This window comes from Gymnoscopelus braueri, assembly GCF_963280865.1.
Source record: "Gymnoscopelus braueri genome assembly, chromosome: 10".
In the NCBI taxonomy this organism is placed as follows: domain Eukaryota; kingdom Metazoa; phylum Chordata; class Actinopteri; order Myctophiformes; family Myctophidae; genus Gymnoscopelus; species Gymnoscopelus braueri.
In genome coordinates this window covers 29,672,109-29,695,461 of record NC_137611.1, presented here as the reverse complement: position 1 = coordinate 29,695,461, position 23,353 = coordinate 29,672,109, and the positions used below count along the sequence as shown (strand labels likewise).

The window sequence follows — 23,353 nt, the reverse complement described above, 5'->3', positions numbered from 1 at the left end:
CAGGAAGCAGGTGGTGGCTGTGGCGACACAGGGCCGATACAGCAGCACCGACTGGACCAGCCAGTACCGTCTGCTTTACAGCGACACGGGCAGGAACTGGAGGCCTTATCTACAGGACGGAAATATCTGGGTATGATGTCATCTGATGTAATCAAATCTACTGTAATCACATCTAAAGTATAAAATAAAGCAACAAGCCCCAAGAGGCTGTTGTTTGCAGAGAATTTTAAACAGCTAAGCAGAGCCGAGTGCCTACAACCCCCGTAGCTGTTCTAAAATCATTGTAAGGCATGGCCTCACATGGCTCATTACTTTCAGTTAAATCGACTCTCACTCTGGAACTATTTTAATTGGGATATGTTTATGATTGTCATGTTGCAATATTTAGTAACCTAAATATGGCCTGAAAAGCATAAACAAACTGTGTTTGTTACCACCACGCTCTGACTCTACTGGTGCGTTGTTCTCAGAAAACATAACAAACAACAACAGGCGAAGGGTCACAATCAGAATGACAGGATCAAAGTTTATTTACTTTTATTTATCCATGCCTTAACAACAAATGTTTTGGCTATCCAGCCTTCGTCAGTGTGTGACACACTGATGAAGGCTGGATAGCCAAAACGTTTGTTGAACATCATACACATATCCCAATTCAAATATATTTTGTCTACAAGAAAACTGTTGCTGACTGCCTGCACAAACAAAGAATTAGCTATGCTAACTGTATGGTATGCCATATCTGCCTTGTTTTTGTTGTGAAACCGTGCACATAAGTAGGATGTCAAGTGAAAACAAAAACCAGCACACTCAGTCTGTATATAAGGCAGTTTGCCGGGTGCATCCATGAATTAGGACTTTGGAGTGCTGGCTATTACTTTCTTTCTTCTTAGGATGTCAAGTGAACCAAAAAGAGCACTCTTCTTCCACAGACATCTTAGCAAAAGCAAAATTGTGAATGGTAATACAGCCATTTTATAAGAGTAAATTAAAGAAGAGAAGAGAAGAGAAGAGAAGAGAAGAGAAGAGAAGAGAAGAGAAGAGAAGAGAAGAGAAGAGAAGAGAAGAGAAGAGAGAGAGAGAGGAGAGGAGAGGAGAGGAGAGGAGAAGAGAAGAGAAGAGAAGAGAAGAGAAGAGAAGAGAAGAGAAGAGAAGAGAAGAGAAGAGAAGAGAAGAGAAGAGAAGAGAAGAGAAGAGAAGAGAAGAGAGGAGAGGAGAAGAGAAGAGAAGAGAAGAGAAGAGAAGAGAAGAGAAGAGAAGAGAAGAGAAGAGAAGAGAAGAGAAGAGAAGAGAAGAGAAGAGAAGAGAAGAGAAGAGAAGAGAAGAGAAGAGAAGAGAAGGTTACAATGCGGGATGAAACTATGTAGTGAGTAGTGACATTTCTAACAAGATACACATTTTTGTGTTATTTTTCAGTCTTTTCAAGGGAACACCAACAGTGAGAGTGTGGTACGCTACGAGCTGCAACACCCCATCCTAGCCCGCTACCTTCGCTTTATACCCCTGGAGTGGAGCGAGGAGGGACGCATTGGCCTTCGAGTGGAAATATATGGCTGCTCATACTGTAAGTTGATGCATTGCTGTAGGTGTAGTGTTTTCTTCTTTGATTTATTCTTCCAATGTGCGCCGGTGTCAGTGCGCGACACAACGCATAACCATATGACTCAGGCTTTATAAATCCAGACGTTGAGCATGTCTGTGGGTGTGATCAGGGAATATGCGACCTATTGTTGGTTAATGTGCTAAACTGATTGGATTTTGTGCAAGCGCATATTCATTTTGGGCATTTGGCAGGTGGTTTTATCCTGAATGCATTGGAATAAGCTGTAGTTCCTTGTACACATACATTGCAGGCAAGCAGTAGAAAGGAGTTCAGGGGCTAAAAGCCAGGCTTTATGTACTGGTATGAGCCAGGCTAATGAAGACTGACTGAAACATGCAATACACATGAACAAGGCTTTACACTCATTCAGTTTTGTCACAGTTGTGTTTTATGACATCCAGTACCAAGTAGCTGTTAACAATCTGAAGATTTATTTATCTATTTATGTATTTATGTATGTATGTATCTATTTATTTATTTATTTATTTATTAGCAATGATAGAAGATGCATCTAAACGAAGGGAAGCATATATCAATAGAATAAAGGATTGATCGCTGGGTCACTCCGCACGCTTGCAGAGCACACAATGAAATACAAGAAGAGCATTTCTTCTTTGACAGAAATTATGCGAACCATGCACAGACAGTTCCAAATATATACCCAGAGCATATGTAAAATAATGCAGCACAGAGGATGCATAGTTAAATAAAAGGAAACATTAGATCCAATTGAAATAAAACAACTCAAAAGAAGGATATTTTAAGAAATCGTTGAAAGGACGACACAGAGTTTGCTTGCCATTCCAAAGCTTTGGGATAGCTTTAAAGGTAACAAACGCTCTTCTCTTTTCCCTGCTCCAGGGTCAGATGTGATCAATTTCGATGGTCACAGTGTCATCTCCTACAAGTTCAAGAGTAAGAAAATGAAGATCAAGAAGGACGTAATCTCGTTGAAGTTCAGGACCACGGCTGGAGATGGAGTGCTGGTCAATGGCGAGGGCCAGCAGGGAGATTACATTTCCTTGGAGCTCCGTAGGGCGCGACTGCAGCTCAGCATCAACCTGGGTAAATACCGTAGTTAGTTTGAGGTATACTTAAACAGTGGTTCTCAAACATTTTCAGGTGAAGGACCCCCACTTTCTTTTTTGCTTTTTCTCCCTAATTTAGTCGTTATGCCAATGAATTCCTCCCACACACATTTGGGTGTTGTCACTGCTGTTGTATCCTCCTGACTCACTTGCCAGTGAAAGGTATAGTTTCGTATAGGGGTTCCCAGTCTAAACGGGTTAACTCATCTTGCTGTGGACCCCACCCCCTTTAGGGGTTCCCCAGACCCCACTTTAAGAACCACTGTAGTAAAATAATTACAATTCCGTTTTGGCTCTTTAGTGGCTGGGCTACAACTTAGATACAGCCAGTAGTTTTTCAGTTGTTTCAATTCTTTACCCCAGGCAACAAGGGTGTGTGATGCTGCGTCTGAGTGAGCTTATTTCCATTTTGCAACGCTTAAACGGTGCAACCGAGAGTGTTTGTTTACGGTGTTCACTATGAGCTAGCCGGATTAATCTTGCTATTACTTGCATAATATAAAAATAGATACAACAAGGACAGCATAGCATAGCTCAGCTACAATCTGGGTAAGCTCATTATCGGGGGATAGCTTAGACAGCAGAAGGTAACATGGAATAGATAAGTTAAAGAACTACATTTCCCTGGAGCAGGGTGTTGCAGGGTTGCCAACTGGCTGGAGTGAGATTTGTTACTGTTACGTACAGTACGTAAAATATGTATTATGATTCTGCACAAATAATAACCTTAATGATCATGAATACTATGGTAGGGTAAGTGATATTTTTGGGTTAAAACTAAGCGTTTTTTGGGGGGCACGGTGGCACAGTCGGTAGTGCTGTCGCCTCACAGCTAGAAGGTCCTGGGTTCGATTCCCGCAGGGGACGCTGTGGGCGCTGGGGGCGTGTTCTCTCCTCCGCGTCATCAGTGCCCATACCCTAGGTGGGGTTGGCGAAAGGGCCTTTCTGTGTGGAGTTTGCATGTTCTCCCCGTGTCTCCTAGGGTAGATACCCTCACAAAAACATGCAGTAATCCTGGTCACTATACTGCCTCCCCCTGGCCAGCCGGGGCGCCTGATGGAGGGGAAGGGAACTGGTTGGAATAACGTGTTCCTTCCACGCGCTACGTCCAACCAGGGAAACTCTCCCCTGTCAGGTGACAAGAAGGTCAGTTGGCTCTCATGCATTGAAGGAGGCATGAGCTCGGCCCTGGCCTCCCTAGGTTGGCAGAGGGAAGGTAGTGCCCAGGATTACATAGACAATTGGCACTGGGTGTAAAAATAGGGTTACAAAATCGTGGGATAAAAATTTAGAAAAAAAAAAAAAAAAAAACTAAAAGGTTAGATAATATAGTGGTAAAACCACTATATTTATGATAGTAATCAGTGGCGTAATTTGCATGAGGTTGCTGGGTTATGTGAACCCATACACGGGACTTCCACCGCAAGGGTACCCCTCAGGAGGGGATTCATTAATACATTTAAAGTAATACTAGGTAACGTTTTCAACAAAACTAAAGTTAAATTGTATATCTTTTGTCAGTGGCAAAAGTTTCACAACACCCACTCCATGAATTTCACCCCCGGAAGCCTTTTATTTATATATTTTCCATTGAACGTGGACTGGGGGGACATTCCCGGGAAAATGACGTTCCTGGCCAACGTCATGACGTCGTGGCCGACGTCCCCAGGAACTACCGCAACGGTTTCCTGTTTGGCCAGGAACTACCGCGGTAATAGCAAGAAGGAACCTCACGCTGATGTTAAGATAATGTAGGATTGGAAGATCGAAAAAGAACAGAAAAAGAAAGCACAGCTCATGGTAACTAATGCTCCACTGGCTAAGAGAAACGATCCGTAGATAGTATAAAACAATTAAAAGATCGCTTTTTGAAACGCTTCCGGCTTCCGGTGAAAACGAATGGAATTCTGGGTAATCGAGGATTACGGAAATTGTATGCAGTGACGGTAGTGACCAGCAGAGGTTGCTAAAAATCGTTATTTGGGATTCTGCATTGTATAACTTTAAGTTAATTAATTTATGTTTTTAATAAATAAAAATAGCCGACCATATTACATATACAGTAAATGCATCTCCTATTATATTCATTTTTGTCATTTCCAATATATTATGTAGGATTATATCCCCATAATATTCATATTTTGTCCGCAATACTACTCATTGACGAGAAGCGCAGCATTCCGGCTACCATGCTCTACCTGGAAGCAACATTAGCCTCTTTCGGAACCCTGTATACCTTTTTAGTATTTCGTTTTAAACTGTAGTTTTCCTCTCTTCCGCGCTCCATGCCTGGCTCCCCCGTCTTGTGATTGGTTAGATGCGCTTTTCCAGCCAATCACAAGACGGGGAGGCTGGACATGGTTCGCGAGTGTGAGACTGCCCGACTTGCGGTTGGAGTTAGTACAGAGGCCTTGATAGGGTGCAACCCAAAAAGGTGTATTTATTCTGATTGTTCACCAACAATACAAAAGATACATGAACATATAGGAAGCTCTCCACCCAAATGCCATGGTGGTGTCCAGCTCTCATCCTACCACCAACTGAGTGTGATTGTGGCTGGCAGCCTTTTATACTCAGCTGGAGGCAATTAGTTTGGACTCAACCATGTCAAGGGGTAGATTACCGAATAATACACATACATAAATACAGATAACATTAACTCTCATAACATCTATTAAAACTCCATTAACTACACCAATAATGATTCTACTACAACATAAATATTAGCAATTGCAAACACACATCACATCATAACCCCCCTCTGTTATCCTGATAATGGTCCAGCCCAATCATGCTGGCAACAAACAGGTACTTTTGAGCATTCAATCAACCTCAACAATAAAACCTCACACTACAAACATATTGCACTCTCTCCATATTGCACTGCAAGGTGAACTGTGCAAAATACTAAAGTGCAAATGTGCTGTGCAAATATCATTTGCTCAAACATAAGTAACAGAGGACCTCTCTCTGTTACAGCGAGTGATAGAACATTTTATTGAGTGATTTAAAAATATGGATTAAACATGTTTAATGGCAATGCTGATTAGCGCCGAACAGCGCACGTTTCCGCGGTACCCTAATGCAGCTCAGAATATCTTTGAAATCTCTCTGCAAAACTTTAGAGACGTTATATCTGTCCGAGACCAGAGAGTGGTACAAGCGAGTGAATGGGAGAAGACAACATTTTGCATGAAGAAAATTGTCTTAAATGCCGGTAATAAAATATGGTCGTACATTTCTTAGTGAATCGGGGCCATTGACTTTCAAGGGACCCTGGATACCGCCTTCCCAAATACAAAAAAGGTACTAGGGTTCCGGAAGGGGCTAGAAGCAACATGTGATTTCATTCACCTTGTTCACAAGTCAAAAATGGGAAAACAAAATAATCAGGAGCTCAAAAACATATTGAGTGGGATAGAAGAGCTATCTGTGCAACAGCTGCAAAGTGTGCAAATTTAAGCAAGTATTTTAAAACAGTGAAACCTACAGAGGAAATAGAAACAGAAAATGATTAGGCCAGCAATTGCGTAATCGAGCAAGACCCGCGACTCCAGTTCAAACTAGCGACCACAGGGCTTTCCGTTCGTGGGCAGTGCAGTTCCCATACCAGGTGGTGACACAGCCTGACAGAACGCTTTCAAATGGAGCTGTTGTAGAACAGCCTGAGGATGTGAAGTCACAGTGTAAAGTTGTAAAATGAACTACAACGCACAAGGGTTATCTTGTCACCATTGTAAAACGTTTCCAAGGATTAATACAATATTTTGATTCTTATTTTTTTCTGACCATTTGATTTGATTTACTATCTCGTCTCCAGGCAGCAACCAATACGGATCCATCCAGGGTCACACCTCCGTAACCAGTGGCAGCCTGCTGGACGATGATCACTGGCACGCCGTCATCATAGAGCGTTACCGTAGAAACGTAAACTTTACCTTGGACCACCACACCCAGCAATTCAGGACTAACGGAGAGTTTGACCACCTGGATCTCGACTATGAGGTGAAGACACAATTGATGAAAAAAGTATAGTTATGCAATAAGAACAGTGAGGATCAACTTATTGCCAAGTATTTTAGGAATTATTTTGCACAATTGAACAATTGATGCAAAACAGCCAGCAAAGACCTGGACAAACAGGAGTAACACAGACTAGTGTATCATTACATTACATAACATAGCTTACCTTACACATAGACAACAGACAAAGCACACCTTTATATTGATGAAGTATTGCAAAATGTATGCAATGTAGCAGAAACGTACCAAAAAGCCAGGGTCCAGTGTAAAAGTCATGGCAAACGTTAAATGTTATACAGTATAATCAGGCATAAACTGAGCACACAGTTTAGCCAAGATACAGCATGACAAGATATTGCAAAATGTATATTGATTTGTATGAGTAATATTGCACTCCAGCTACAGTAGTCAGAGCCATGCAACGCATTGCAGGCAGGGTGACACCGGCTACACAATACTGCATGAATAATGGCAATGATAGATGAAGTTACTGTAAAGGCAAACCATAACTCACTGCCACAATCTCTTAATCTAGCAAATGGAAGCAGGTGAATACTCTCAGGCTGATGTTAAGGCTGACCCATTGGCTTCCTGAAGGACACCATGTTTTATTGATTCTGGATCCAATGGTTCTCTGATGTGGGGCAAAAGATAGCAGCAGTAGTACACAGAGATAATAGCACAGAATCATCAGTAACTCTGATCAAGTCGGAACATGGCATCAACAAGGACTGATAACTCTGTCCCCTTGATGTTTTTATTTGCAGTGGTCTGGGAGAATAACATTGGACACCAAAATGTCTCCTTACAACACATATCACCTCATTTATTTGGAGGGATTCTCCAGTGCCCTGAGAAGCACCTGATAATAACATCAATGTGAGACAAAATATATTTTATTAAAAGGAACTATCAGTTCCCTGTGGTGAAATCTTACCAATCCAGCAGCAAAATGCAGCCACAAACGAAATACAACCGCAGAGCTACTCACAACTAGGTATGTAAAAAACTATTCAATTCTGTTAAATTTAATTCAATTCAATCCAATTTAGTTAAATTCAATTCATTTTTATTATAGGGCCAAATCACAACAAGTTGTCCCAACGCTTCCCCCTTCCCCCCTTTACCAAGTATTTGGTAACAGTGGCAAGGAAAATCCTCTCCATATACACCATAAAGAACTCCCCATATGTTGTATAACATATTATACAGTACGGTGTTTGGTATGGTACTGTTTACTGTATGTGCCAAAGTTGCACAATATCCAACTAGGTACAGAGTGTGCATGCACAGTGTACAAAATGTTGTATACATGCTGAATGTACATGTAACAGATGTACTCAAGGCGTGCAAAATCAATAAATGAGTTGCCGTGTAAAGAAACTGGAAGGTAAACGGTCCGGTGTGGCAGAACAGAGAACATGTATTATTGTGTCTATTTACTACTGATCCATTGCCCACAGGACCATTGCAGCAGGCAGTGTACAGCTCTGTACAAGTTGGCTCTGTAGAAATGCTGCACTGCATCATAGTCAGCTCCACTGCAGTGTTTGTCAATTTGTTTTGATTGGAATCGTTTCGACTTTCTCCACGAAGGTTAAGAAATAAAGCACAAACCGTAGATACTTATCAGCAAAGTTCAACGCCGGCAAAGTTCATAGTGGCAAAGTGCCAGGCAACAAAACAATAACACTCAGTGGAATGCAGAGACACCAGGCACAGTGCAATTATCTCCGGTTTATTGTCTGTAATCATAGTTCTCAACATGGTGAATACTCAATGAGATACAAGCAAACTGGGTTTCTATACATCGTGAAATGAAACAATGCACAGCCAGCGTGAGGATAATGCTGACCCTGAACCAATCCCTCAGGTGTTGATTGCTATAGAAGTAGAGTGTGGTGTGTCCTGGTTTGAAACAATGCACTCCAGTTTCACCCTGAGTGGTTCAGGGTCAACAGGTTCTTGACAGTTTGAGGTGATTTGAGCAGTTTTTCTTTCAAAGCCATTTATTACATAGCTGAGTCCAGGTGCCTTCAATACACTTTCTTTCTTTCTTTCTTTCTTTCTTTCTTTCTTTCTTTCTTTCTTTCTAATAGCGCTGCAAAATAATAAAAACAAATATGTGTGTATATTGTACACTAGATACTTCAATTCAAACACTAATCTCATACCCACAGAATGCTGGTCTATCATGTGTGTTGTCTTAGATTGATCAACGCAATTGGGCAGAAGCTATAAACAATACGCTATTTCTCATAAATACAGGTACAATATAATGTATCATATACCATATGATGCAAGGGCATCAATAACAAAAAGCAGGAACTTGGACATAAATAAGGAACAGCATAATTCTACAGCATAATACTACAGTGTAATGTGTAGTATGCCTGCAGCAAGGAAAGTAACCTCAATTCCTCAAAAAATGCTGAACTTAAAGAAGGAGCTGTTTGTAAGTCTTTCACCGCAAGTTCAAGTCAAGTGTCAAGTCATTTGAGACAAGTCCACACAGGAAGAAGTCTGTCCTTGCATGCAAATATGTTTACTCTCTGTCACACAGTGTCTCACAGTTCAACCAGGGTAAGCTATTCAGTTCGATACGTTACAGGTTTATTGTCTCCGCCAGGCCGAAGACGTGGCCGAGACTATGAATATGTCCCTGTCTGTCTGTCTGTCTGTCCGTCCGTGCGTGTGTCCGTCCATGTACAGCTAATCTCTGGCACCGCTGCCCCGATCGACGTGAAACTGCGCACACACACTCCCTGGAGGACAGAGCAGAACCTCTGCCCCAAATTTCTCACATCGGCCTGTTATAACGCCACCAGATTGGCATCTGAAGTTTGCAGGAGTGGCTCGTTTTGACCAAAATGCCTCAAATCATGAACGCAACGTCCGATCCGTGAACCTTGCGCTAGGTCAAGTAAAGGAAGAAATGCCACCCTTTTCACATTGGCCAATTAATGCGCCACCAGGAGGCCGACTTTTGCTAAATATATATTTTTATATTACTCCTACAGATTTCGTCTAAACACATTATCTCTATAGTCATGTGATCAAGACGGATCTGTCAGATTTTTCACATTCCATCCTGATTGGCTAAGATTGGCATCTTAAGTTTGCAAGAGTGGTTTGTTTTGAACAAAATGCCTCAAATTATGAACGCAGCGTCCGATTGCCGTGAAACTTCACATTGGCCTTTTATAGTGCCACCAGAGGCCGATTTTTGCTAAACAAATGTTTTTCTCATAACTCCTGCAGATTTTGTCCAAACATCACACAAATCGGTACACATTATCTCTATAGTCATGTCATCGAGACGGACCTGTCCGATTCTTCATATTTAATTCTGATGGGTTAAGATTGACTTCTACTACCTGGCCTTGTCCGAGGATTTTTCTAGTTTTTGGTGCAACACCAGCAATGCAAGGCAGCAAGTTATCTGCCTTGTTATTTCAGAATAAGATTTATCTGCTGAAATTATGTCACCCCACTAGTAGTTATTTTCCTGCAGTATTTTATGTCTTTTCAGATTTAACCCATCTATTCTATTTTTGGTTAGTTGAGAATGGTGTATCATTGCTCTTACAGTACATCATGTTAGTGGTTGCTCTAATGAACCCAAACTATCTATGAACCCAAAATATCACTGGGGATAAAGAAAATATTATCTTCTGTTGGCATAGCCGTGGGAAGTAGGGGTGCTGAGGGGGCTGCAGCACCCCCTGAAAATAATGTATGAAATAATGTATTTAAAAAAACAAAAAAAACGTCTTCCCACGGCCCTGTCTGTTGGCATTATTTTAATTGCAGTAAGTATATGAAAGCTAACCACTAGGAAATGCTCCTTTTACTCTCCTTTACACACGTGACTCATGCAATACATAAATACAGTGTTTTGTGTGTTTATATAATGTGTAGAACAGAAAATGTTAGATTGTTAGATTGTTTTTGGTTGCTGTGAGTGAGTACATTTAAACCATACATCTCTAGTTCCTAGTAACCTACACCTGAGAACACATGGTAAATAAGTGTGATCATTTGTTTCTGCCACACACAGATTAATTTCGGAGGCTTGCCAGTGTCAGCAAAGCCCAGCTCTGGAGGACGAGATAATTTTGTGGGCTGCATGGAGGGAATCACATACAATGGAGACAACATCACCAACCTGATCCGTAGGAAGAGAGTGGACACCTCCAGCTTTGTAAGACACTGTCTCTGCCTGCCTCTCTGTCTGTGTTCAAGTCAAACTGTTTGGTATAACACAAGGGTTCAATTTACTGGGTGGGGTTTGGAGGAAGGGGGTCCATGCCTCTCTCATGCTTTTGATATCCCCCCTGGTGATTAATTTTTATAGCCGGTGGGAATGTGTTTTATCCCTGCTAAGTAGTTCCATAGTTTTGGGACTGATGGGTTTGATATATATGTTTAACCACATTAGTGTAGCCTACCTATTTTAGGGAAAATGTGTTAATATTTTTCTAATTACAAAACTCAAAACTGGAAATCTACAAGCCCATGATGCCACAATGCGACATATTGTGAGTTTGTATTGTCTATTTTTGTCCCTATTTGAAATCCCTCCCCCCTCCACACACACATCATTTTTTGTTTTTTTTACAAATCAAACCCTGTAGAACACATTTCATCAGCTGCTACTGGGAGTGTGGTTCGACAGAGACCAGGCAGTTAAAGTTTGCTTTAGTATTTATTGGCCTCACACAATTACACACAAGTCAAGTATACTGTGCCGTTCAGTTTCTAGAGCCCAGTCGTGCTTGGTCTGCTGCTTGCCACACTTTCTGTCTGTAGTTCAGCTGCCTACAGCTCTTTGTCTGCCAATGTCTTCTGTGTTTGTGAGACCCTGAGTCCAGGCCTCGCACTCTATATAGACAAATCCACAGAACAGCAATCATAACTGTGCGGTGTCAAGCGGGTGGCGCTTCGCACCGCGATAGCGGAGCTACAGGCAGCGCCTCTGTGGATTCGTCTATAGAGGAGAATGTGATAGGCACAAAAGGAAACACCTGCCACTCAATTAACCCTGGCACTGGTGTGTCATTAACCCAATCTCCACCTATGGCAGAGCCCAAAAACACACATACATATAACATATACAAATACTGAAAAATTCTCAGTGGGCAAATACTTCACAGAATGCAAAGAATAGAGAGCATAGATGAAAGAGCATAGATCTTTCACTACCAATGTGAGGAATCCCACTCACAAAACATTGATTATTAAGTGCTGCATAGTTTATATATTAAGCATAGAGCTTGCCCAACAGATGTATCATCAAGGAGAGGTTGAGTCCCTCTTAAAGGGTCTACACCATGAAAATCACTTTTTTCTTGTTTTTTTGTATTTTTTGGGGTCCCCAGTGTCTCTTGTACCCAAAAAAATGTTTTTTTTTAAATTCAGTCATTCCTTCTCATTTCATGGATTTCCAGAATGGGCGTGTCTGAACAGGCGATCTCAGAATGGAAATGTTGATGATGTCACAAACATTTTTGATGGCAAACCCAATGTTAAATGAAAAGTGCCCGAATCGCTCCGAAACTTTTTCTACCCCCCCTAAGTGGGGGTCTACGAACAAATACTTCGGGCTCGGATTTTGGCTCCGCCCCCCGGAAGTGGGTGAAACAGGCACCTCAAACACTTGGTGGAATTGTTCAAAAATGTTCAAAGTGTTTTTTTTTTTATTTTGTATTTTTCTTAGATGCTTCTTTTTATGCAGAATTTTCCCATTTTTAATTTTTTAATAATTTTTAATAATAAAACAGACAGAATTGCTCAGTAGCCCCCCCTGCCCAAGAGGACGTTTTGGTATTGCAGCTGAAAGTGCTGTATAAGCCAGAGACAATTGACTTGGGATGAGTATATCTGAGTGATGATTTAGGCTCAAACCTTTTGAAAAAGGTTTGAGGGACATACACCATATGATATTAAATATCAAATATTTTTTTTAAATTCATGGTGTAGATCCTTTAAGAGAAACAATTGCAATCTTGGTTGCCAACACAGTGCTGATGATGCGTGAAGCAGAAAGGCCTATGGATTTCCAGGCTTCGATATTGATTCCTAGTCTTCCAAGCTTCTTAGCCTTCGCCACTTAATGGATTTACCAAGCGTATAGCTGGCTTGCTTTAGCCTCTGTCTGACAGAGTTCCTGGTGTTGTATTGCAACTGCTTTCTGATCGAGATAGCTGGACATGAGAGAAAAATGCTGTCCTGTGGCTTTTTGTATATATTCTCTTTATTTAGATTGCTTAGAAAGCTGAGAGGAAGACAGTGAAGGGAGGTCGGGGGGGTGGGGGTTGTGCTGGATTACACAGAGAACATGTATTATGTGTATTGTCTCTTCTTACGCTCCCCTGTAGCAAAGCTTCTGTTTATTGATTGAACAATAAACAGCTTATGCCGCAGGCCTGCTCTCTCCTGAGATGGACACTACCTCTATTTTGGAACATTTCTGGTCATTTTTGGAAAAGTTTTACAATAATGACATGCCCTACAAGCTCACAACGCATCATGGATGTGATGCGTTGTGAGCTTGTAGGTCTGCATTTTTCGGCTCATAAATTACGCTTTGAAAATCTCTACTGAGTCTGCTCCTTGAATATTGGGCTGGGGTATTCCATATTTTAGGAGCAAAGAACCAGCAGCACTCGTGGTTTTCTTTCAAATGCCCTTGTGAATATTTAATAAGCCTGCTGTATGGATCTCAGTTGACAGAGTGGAATATAACATTATAGAGATTCTGACATATAGGAGGCTATACGAGGATTGCATTGCTAGACTGTGTGTAATAAAGGCATGGCTTAGCCTCTCAGCATCCCTTTTGGGAAGCATACCCTTTTCAACTCAAGAAAAAAAGGATGCATTCAAAGAAACAAAAAGGCCTTTTCAATGATCAGCAATGAGAAGGAAAAAATTATATGAAAGATGTCCAAATCTCAGATGTCAAATGTCAAACTGATTCACAAAAGAAAACAAAGCAATGCATTCAGTTTCTGGTAAGAGTGCATATCTCATACTTCTTCATTCGCTGTTCAATTCAACCAGTTTACTCCATGTGCCCCCCTTTTCTCTCTCGCATTACTTGTCTCTCTATTCACTGTTCTATTGAGAACAAAATGCAAAAATGACCAAAAGTCCCCCCCCCCCCCCAAAAAAAAGCGACCAGTTTCTATTCACCCACAGCCATTCACTACAAATGTTGCTGTCTTTCTAAAAACTGCTTCATAATACCAATTTATACATTTCTACTTTATCCCACAAAAATGTAATTTATCCTGTGAGAGGTGTCTACGTGACTTGCATGGACACTTTTTTAAGCCTAACTGGTTTTGATTGATTGATACTTTATTTGTCACAAAACATTTACAGCACAGAGGTACAGTAAAACATTTTGGCTAAAAGTCCTGGGGACTATAATATTGGCTTCGGCACTAATCCAATGCCATTTCGAGGATGCCTGCACTTCCTGGTACGCCAACACCCCAAAGGTCCTAAAGAAAAAGCTACAGACCTCACAAAATAAATATCAGATTCATCCTCAAACCCCATCACATAACACATCTTCCCACCGCCTAACTTTATTTCCCTAAAGTGGCTCCAAGTGGAGTATCACACATAAAGGTGTGCATGCATGGTTCACAGGGGTGTTAACACAGAGGTATGTATCAGGTACTTCTCAAAGATCTGTGACACCCACACTCCCACAGTTATTCTACCAGAGGGAGCTCCACAGATTGTGTTCCTTGCCGATTCAAGAGCTACATGAGCAAGAACTTCTTGTACTCAGCAGCGATCATGCGGAATGGGCTACCCAAAAGCCTAAAGTCCACAATCTCATTGGCCAAATTTAAATGTTTACATAAGGAGATGGCTGAAGAATAGCTAGACCAACTCATAGACATGCCCATGATTGTAGTAGCATTGTTAATTTTACACTTGTTACTAATTGTTGACTACATTATTGTGTTGGAAACATGCATATTTAAAAAATGTACTCAAACTGAAATGTATCGTTGTAATTCATATTATGCAACAGTACATTGTTTCCATTTTACAGCAGTCACAACCAAAGGACCACAATGAAAATAAGCTTCTGAGCTTTCTAATCTCTATCCTTTATACCGTTGTGTGCATCTGTCTTCACTTGTACATACAATTTGTCAATGAAGAATTCAATCAATCAATCAATCAATCAATCAATCAATCAATCAATCAATCAATCAATCAATCAATCAATCAATCAATCAATCAATCAATCAATCAATCAATCAATCAATCAATCAATCACTCAAACTTAAGCCTGACTTTTCTGTATGTTTCCCCCATCTCAGCGTAACCTGACATTCTCCTGTTCTGAGTCTACGTCCTTTCCCGTCTTCTTCAACTCGTCGTCCTTCCTGCGGCTGCCAGGACAGGGAGACAGCGACACGCTGTCTGTCAGTCTGTTCTTCCGCACGTGGAACCCCAGCGGCCTGCTGATGTACACGGCCCTGGCAGACGGAGTGGTGGAAGTGGGTCTGACGGATGGCAAGGTGACGGTCTACATAAACGTCACGCAGACCAAGAACACACGCATCGATATCTCATCAGGTGAGCAGCAGTGGTAGCAGCAGCTTTAGTATTAATAGTAATAGTAGTAATATACTATCACCAGCAGTAATACTACTTTTGTAGAAGTAGCAGCTATAGTAGTAATAGTAATAGTTGTAGTAGTAGGATTAATATATTAGTAGTACACATAGACGTGACGGTTTCTACTGTACATCCCTGTTTTTAAAGCCTGTAGTTGAACGAATTCAAATACACCATCTTGGATATCCGGTTGCGAATAATCTAATCTAATGCTTTTGTGTGGAAAGGGAGCGAGGGTGGATCTTCACTCAGTAGAAACAGTAGAAGCATACCCTTATTTATAATACATTTTATAATTTACAAAAACACATCATGATAACTGAAAGAAGACTTTAAACTAGCGACTGAAAACATGAAGTATTTATGAAAAGGTTTACTACGGTAATACAACAAAAATGTAAAAAAGTGTTAAATCCGGTCAAACACCCGTTGACTTTAAAGGAATGAAAATCATTCTGCAACCAGCAGGAGGGGAAATACAGTAGAGAGCCATTAATGAGAAGGGCAGCGGTTTCATTATTTCCACATTGGCTTCATTTCCATTCTAAAATCCTGTTGTTGTTGTTTTTTTCCCCCGATCTCAGTTAAATGAACTTAAGTTAAGCTAACTGTTTGTCCCCTCAGGCACCAGTTTGAATGACGGCCAGTGGCACAGTGTTCATCTCAGTGCCTTGGAGAACTACGCCATGTTAACTATTGATGGAGATGAGGCGTCCACCGTCCGAACAGCCATCCCAATCCAGATCAGGACTGGCGGGACGTACTATTTTGGAGGTAAGGTTATCATGGCAGGCCGAGGGCCTTCTCCACTCCATTGAACCACCCAATTATCAAAATGTCAAAATGTTTCTAAAATAGCTGATCTACAATTTACTAAAAATCTCTCGAAATAGGAAAGACAGGGACAGACAAATAGGGAAGACACGGTTAAAGTGGTCAAAACAACTTACCATAATCTGATCATAATTTATTCCTGACACTGAGCTATCATAAAATAATTGGAAATCGCAATTAACAAACTGTCAGTGTACAAATTGTGCCTTGGCCAGATGGTTTGACAGTGAATTTCTCTGGGATGACATATACATGTCATGCAATCTTTTAAGTTAAGTTAACACTCTCCTACCTTGCGTACATGTATTTTCAAGACAGGCAAACATTTCAATACTTATTGAGGCCAATAACGCTTTTAAATAATTCCTTCAAACTATTAGGACTAATTATTTCAGACAGTCAATCAGCATTCATGCAGCAAAGATCTATCCATAATATTCATGTGGGTTTAGATATACTAAACAATAAAGATCATGTTGAGATTGAGGGAAAAGTTCAAATAGCTCCATCTCTTTATCCTCATATTCATTTTCTTTATCATCATATTCTATACTATTGTAACTTTTAAAGCCTCATTATACTTCACTGAGCGATGGTGTTGCATGCTGAAAATAGCACATCTACTAGCATTGCAATGCGCTTTGAGCTTGTGCTGTAGCTGTGCTTTTTTCCCGGCGTGCAACTAAGTATAAATCAGGCTAAAACTCTAAAACTATGATGAAGAATGTTTGTCGACTACCTTTTTTTACTGACGAAAAACTAAATAAAAACGTTGGCTATGATGACTAAAACTATGACAAACTATAATGACGATTTTGTCAGCAAATAAAAACGAGACTAAAATGTTAGAGAGGGACTAGTGGAGAAGACATCCAGTAGAACTACGACAAGTCATTTTATGCTTGTTTGCACCCCCCAAAAATAGCCGCTTATAGATCGGCTATTTTTGGTCCAAGTATAAATTAGGTATTACGGAGCCATCATCAATGCCTGCCAAAGACACTACATTTGTGTCGACTAAATCAATTGTAGATTTATTTGACTAAGACTAAAACTAAAATATTTCAGATGACTAAAATGTGACCAAAAACTAAATGGAATTTTATTCAAAAGACTATGACTAAACTGTGACTTTTCTGTCACAATTAACACTGTGGAAGTACATAACAGTGACTTTTGCCACCGTATCTTTTCCCAGGCTATTTCCTGCGTACAAACACGCCCCCACTGCAGCGGCCATTCCAGGGTTGCATGCAAATGATTCACGTGGACGACCAGCCGGCTGACCTCCGGGCTGTTGAGCAAGGCACCATCGGAACCTTTGAAAACGTCAGCTTGGACATGTGTGCCATCATAGACAGGTAGGAAGGAAGCGTTCTCAGTGTTAACATGGCTGACATTTGGGACACATGTTGAGCCTGTACTAAAACCCCTGTGGTGGGGAAGTATGTCCATAAGTAATTAACCCATTCAATCCGGGAACGCATCTGTGTCATTTAGCTATAGCCATTATTTTATACTTTGGCTATTAAAAATAGCAGATCTACAAGCTCATAGCACTCGGTGCTGTGCTGCGCTATGAGCTTGTAGATCTGCTATTTTTTTCAAATCTTTGCTTCTGGGGGGTCCCTGGAACAAAATATTTTGAGATGGGGGTCCGCGACCAAATACATATGATTTTGGGGGTCCTTCACATGAAACAGTTTGAGAACCACCGATATGATAGCATCATAAGACATTTGTAGATTCGTTCCCGGATTGAATGGGTTAAGTGAAAAGGAATCACGTACAGTACATGTATAGGAGCTTGCATGTGAGTTAACGGCTACACAACATTGCACTACAATCCACAACACTTTTCGGCACTACACTGTACTATGCAAAAAGAGCACTGTACGACTGCAAAAAGAAAAGAGAGAGAGAAAGAGAGAGAGAGAAGATGTGATAGATTTTGCCGTTGAACACTGGGAAAATCCATTGATTCATGAGTCTGGACGAGCTCAGCTGCTCAAACAGCCCACCACTGTATTCATTCTGGGGTTCAAGTCCAGTCCGCACGACTGATCAAAGGCTTTGAGGAAGTCCTTGTTCTGTTTGAAACCATCACAGCCGAGGCTCCTCTCAGAGTTGTAAGGAATTAGAGGGTGTAGACTACAGGATGTTTGGCATGGTTTAGCTTGACCCACTCTCTTTCAACTTTCAAGATCAGGAGGAAAATGCCCAAGTTGGAGGTATAATACCGAAGAATATAATAGGAGAATCCCCAATTGAATAGCCTATGCTGGGATGCCCAAAATATTGTAACGTACTTAAGCATTTATTTAAAAAGAAAATCACTTGACAGTCTTGAATACAATGCCTATATAAGCAACAACTTTATTTTGTCTTTAAATGTTTTGTTTTAGTACAGTACAGGATAGTAGAGAGACAGGAAATTGAGACAGGGAAGGGTGAAGGAAAGATACAGGTCTGTTAAATTAGGGATGTTGCAGTTATGTGGTTGATATCCTTCCCCTATTACCCGGTCCCTTATCTATCCTTTGTCAGGTCGATTAACAGCTAAAATGGTACATTGGGTGAGAGCTTAGAGTAAAGCTCTTTGAACTGTTACAGGAGCATGAGTTTCTGTCTTAAACAAGACCTTCCATGATAATGAGTGAGAAGGAGCAGTGGTGAATCAAACAAATGAACCGATGCTTCAGATAAAGACAGTTGATCAGCTCCGCCAACAAAACGTGTAGTGCTGGAGTGCTGAAAGTTGATTAAACAGCCATACGGCACTGTCTCATGATTAAACATCTGTAGGATTTATGATTGCTTGTGTTTATTATCTGGAAAGACGGCTGGCAAATGTTAGAACCTTTCAGATTCTACTTCAGTTGTTAAATCCTTCTCCAGTCATGTTTGACTGGAGAAGGACGAGAACTAAGCAATTTTATTAGATCAAGCAAATTGACATTATGAAAATGATGATACATTTCCTCAAATATGTTTTAGATCATGTATATTCAAATGAGTTGAACATAAAAATTGTTTCATATAGGCTACTTGGAATGAGCAATTGTTTCTACATACTTTCTTTAGAAGAAGGCTCAACTGCACCCAAAGATTTGGTTGTTTTTTCTTTTTTTTAACCAGTGTCACTCCCTATTCCTCTTTCTGTGTGTGTGTGTGTGTGTGTGTGTGTGTGTGTGTGTGTGTGTGTGTGTGTGTGTGTGTGTGTGTGTGTGTATGTGTGTGTGTGTGTGTGTGTGTGTGTGTGTGTGTGTGTGTGTGTGTGTGTGCGTGTGCGTGTGCGTGTGCGCGTGCGTGTGTGTGTGTGTACGTGTGCGTGTGTGCGTGCGTGTGTACTAGGTGTGTCCCTAACCAATGTGAGCATGGTGGTCACTGTTCTCAGACATGGGACACTTTCACTTGCTACTGCAATGGCACAGGATACACAGGAGCCACTTGCCATGCGCGTGAGTACACGTGCACTAGTGATGTGCGGGTCGGGTTTTTTCATGACCCGCCCCGCCCCAACCCGCGACGGAACGCGACCCGCCTCAACCCGCCCCGCGAACCCATATATAAATCTATGGCTCAACCCGCCCCGCGACCCGCGGTGGGAATATATATATATATTATATAGCGCTCTTTTAAGTACCCAAAGTCCCTTTAAATGTCTACAGTAGCACAACATTGTCATGGGCTGAATAAACAAGCATGATGGTCAAAATAGGTTTTTTTTTTTTTTTTTCGTGGAGAGCGGCTGACCCGCTCACCCTCAGCCCGCATAATTTTCTCTGAAATCCTGACTCGACCTACCCGCGCCGCGGGTTGACCCGCGGGTCCCGCGGGTTACGGGTCGACCCGCTCATCACTAACGTGCACACAGTACCCGAACAGTGTTGCCATGTCCGCTTATTATAAGCGACTTGGGGCTTATGTTTTTCTGTAAAGTTGCTTGTAAATTATTGGTAGTTAGTGTTGCGTTTTTTTTGGGCTTGTTTCTAAAGTGTAGTTGCTTATTTGGGATTGCTTCCTAATGTTGTTTAAACCAGTGGTTCGCAAACATTTTTATGGCAAGGACCCCCAAATGAATATGTAATTGTCCGCGTATCATCATCTAAAAACATTGTGTGCCAGATTTGTGTTGTTAAAATGTTTCAAAAATATAAAACAATTTGCAGATTTTTTTGGAAAATAGCTCCTCACAACGTGTCGCATCGCGATGCGTTGTGATCTTGTAGATCGGCTATTTTCAAATAGTCTATATAGGTTTAAAGTGCTCATGTGTTAGTCGCTTCTTTTGGGCTTGGTTTCATAGACCTGGTTATTATTATACTTATTTCTCTCGCAAAATGGCAACGCTGTTCCCCACCCACCTGACCCTAACACGTGGCAATGTGACTGGCTGGCTTCCAGATGCATTGAGAAATTAACTCCGAAGTCCTCCAACATGTTTAAAGCTTGCCAATGTCCTAGCAGAGGACATTTTCTTGTAGCCTAGAGGTAGAAGCCACAAAGCCACACACATCTGTTTCTATACCTTTGTGAGGACATCAGAAACCAATTTGTCAGTCACTAACAATTAAACAATTCACACCTGCTGGCCCAACCTACTGTAACCTATCCCATACCTTACAACTAACCCTAAACTTAACCCCTCACCACAATCCTATTCCCTAATCCTATCCCACCACCACTATGACGCGACATTACAAAGTCTAGACCAGTTGTGCTATAAACACGCCCCCTTCTGTGGCCAACGCGGAAGTGCCTCTGCCTACAACAACTGCGGGCTATTTCTTTAGCCCGTATAGTTTTGGACCGTGACGGAGGCGCGCCGTCTCAAGCGAACTTGAGCCACGTGAGGCACCACCGAGCGAGCTAAAGCGAGCGAGTTGCCGAGCCGAACGTTGCAGATCAAGCCACTTACAGTCTTGCACTTTGAGTAAATTGTAAATTGTAACCATAACCATAACCATAACCATAACCCTAACTAAATCTTTCTTAACCATAAAAATTACTCTTTTCCTAAAAAAGAAGCCACAAATACGTAGTAAAACATGGTGCACACAAACAGACACTGTTGGACCTCACTGAGATGAATGTGATGTGTCCTCTTGCAGCTGTGTATGAGCAGTCCTGTGAGGAATACAAACATCTGGGTAAAAGTTCAGGGAACTATTGGGTGGATCCGGACGGCAGTGGACCCCTCGCTCCTTTCAGGGTCAACTGTGACATGACAGGTAAGGAAATGCTCCTTTGGCTTTCCACATGATGCCACTGCTCCTTTTTGGAAATGTGTTTAACTCTGTGTATTACAAAGATTACTTAGGTAGCTGGTTTGGGAGGACGAGTTGGTCACTTGAATCCTCGATGTTGATGGTAATAGGCCTGGGTGCAGGATCTAGAGATCTTATCTCCTTGCTTCTTAGTTGGCACAGAATTGAGATTATAACGATAATCTCAATATCTTCTCCTTGAGTTAGATAGAATAATAGGTAGAGAGAATTATGACGATAATCCTAGTCTTAGTCGAATTATGATTATGAAGATAATCACGTTATTCGCAGTCTATTTTATATTGAGATATAATTCCAACTGGGTTGAATACAAACTACTTCAGACTATCAATCAAAGGCTAGACCTTATTATCCAAATGTTGGTATGTGTCCAACACTGCGTATCCCAGAGTCACTTCTGAATTAAGTGATTGTCATTACAATTTACTGTAATCCACAAAAGTGTGACTGCTAATTAAGAATATTGATAAGTTAAAGATAGCATATAAGCTTAGTTTTGTTTCAGAGACAATCTGACAGCTAACAGCTGCCGTTTGAATGAGATGAGCCACACACACGCATCTTTCGTTGTCGTTGGCTGTTTAACTCTGCCAATTCTCAATCGATTGTTATAATTCAAAGGTCTCTATTATCTGTGAAGTGTCTATGTTCATTTGGTGTATTGGTCATGTTTTTATTATTCCTCTATGAAACGGTGAGAAGCGGAAAACAAATGTCGGGAGGCTGGCGGGCCAGCTTTACGCACACATACCTGATATACTGTTGTAGCTTTTCACCTGAAAGTCCACACACAATTTAGGTGGCATTTCCAAAGCTTCCTTATTAATCTAATGAAATAAAATAAAATAAAGGTTTTTACAGCTGTTTACCCCGTAGCTTAGAAGTGAAACAAAGCCATCCAGAGATCTCTGTCTCTGCTGCTGGTCAGTGTGCTTCGGACCTGCTGGAGTGACAGCATACAGTAATTGACTTGACCTACTTTTGCACAGTGCACTCAGCAGGGGCATGATGTAATTAATTATTTGGGCGCACCTGTGTTAGATTCCGATAGCACTACTCTGTATTGCATTTTAGAAAGGGTCCCGCTACCCCTGCTAGCAGCCAACCAGAGAGCTCTGTCTCCCCTCCCCACCAGCCTAACGGTCCGAGCATAGGCGAGCTTGACAATTGGGAAGGCTGGGGGTCGGCCGCGCCGAAATCCGTGGGCGGATTGTGTTAGTTTCTTTTTGGTTTTTGGTTACTTTATTTCGGTTTTAGGCTTAGGGTTAGGGTTAGGTTAGGGTTAGGTTATTTAATTCTCATTTTTGCCTGATTTGACTGATTTATTATCAAAAAATTAACTAAATAATGCTGCGCACATATATTATATTTAATTTGCACAATTCCTAGAATTTCCCATCATAACATTTGGCTTAGCCTTCATTACCCGCCTTCTATGGGTCCGAGCATGTTCGGTCGGCCTTCACCGGCTTTCGACGCTTACCGACCCGACACAACAGATGGCACGGTACCAGAATTTCGGCAACAGATGCTTTCCAATGCCTCCCGCCGACGCCGGTGCGGTGGAGAGCTGCATTAACTCCCTGAATGTAGGTGAATTAGGTGGTCTCATGAGGGCGTCGTATCCTTTGTAACACTGTGAGACCCACTAGGACAGCACCATCCCATTTATTGGTTGCACACCATTTTCAAATATCCCTGGTTGTTCAGAAAAAGAAAAGATGTAATGCATCCATATTTGAAGACGGGAGCTTTACAGGTAGATAAAGGGAAGTACTACATATCCACAGATGTGGCTATAATTTGCTGGTGCAGAATGGTTTGGGGTTTGGATTTCCTCAGAATAGCCTTTTTCTTTTCCC

General features: G+C 41.4%; 1 protein-coding gene across 1 annotated transcript in view; it reads left to right on the top strand.

Annotated features, from left to right (window-relative positions):
• The window catches only part of LOC308093500 (contactin-associated protein-like 2), a gene marked incomplete at both ends in the record, with an annotated part of 56,435 nt that overhangs the window by 11,841 nt on the left and 21,241 nt on the right, over positions 1 to 23,353 (top strand). Inside the window, 10 exons of the mRNA XM_080439837.1 lie at positions 1 to 130; positions 1,417 to 1,564; positions 2,465 to 2,668; positions 6,512 to 6,696; positions 10,775 to 10,918; positions 15,066 to 15,324; positions 15,991 to 16,140; positions 17,399 to 17,561; positions 19,555 to 19,661; positions 21,315 to 21,434. The exon at positions 1 to 130 is cut by the window's left edge and continues 64 nt beyond it. Of these exons, the coding sequence (XP_080295963.1) occupies positions 1 to 130; positions 1,417 to 1,564; positions 2,465 to 2,668; positions 6,512 to 6,696; positions 10,775 to 10,918; positions 15,066 to 15,324; positions 15,991 to 16,140; positions 17,399 to 17,561; positions 19,555 to 19,661; positions 21,315 to 21,434 (1,610 nt within the window). The remainder of the gene's footprint in view (positions 131 to 1,416; positions 1,565 to 2,464; positions 2,669 to 6,511; positions 6,697 to 10,774; positions 10,919 to 15,065; positions 15,325 to 15,990; positions 16,141 to 17,398; positions 17,562 to 19,554; positions 19,662 to 21,314; positions 21,435 to 23,353) is intronic.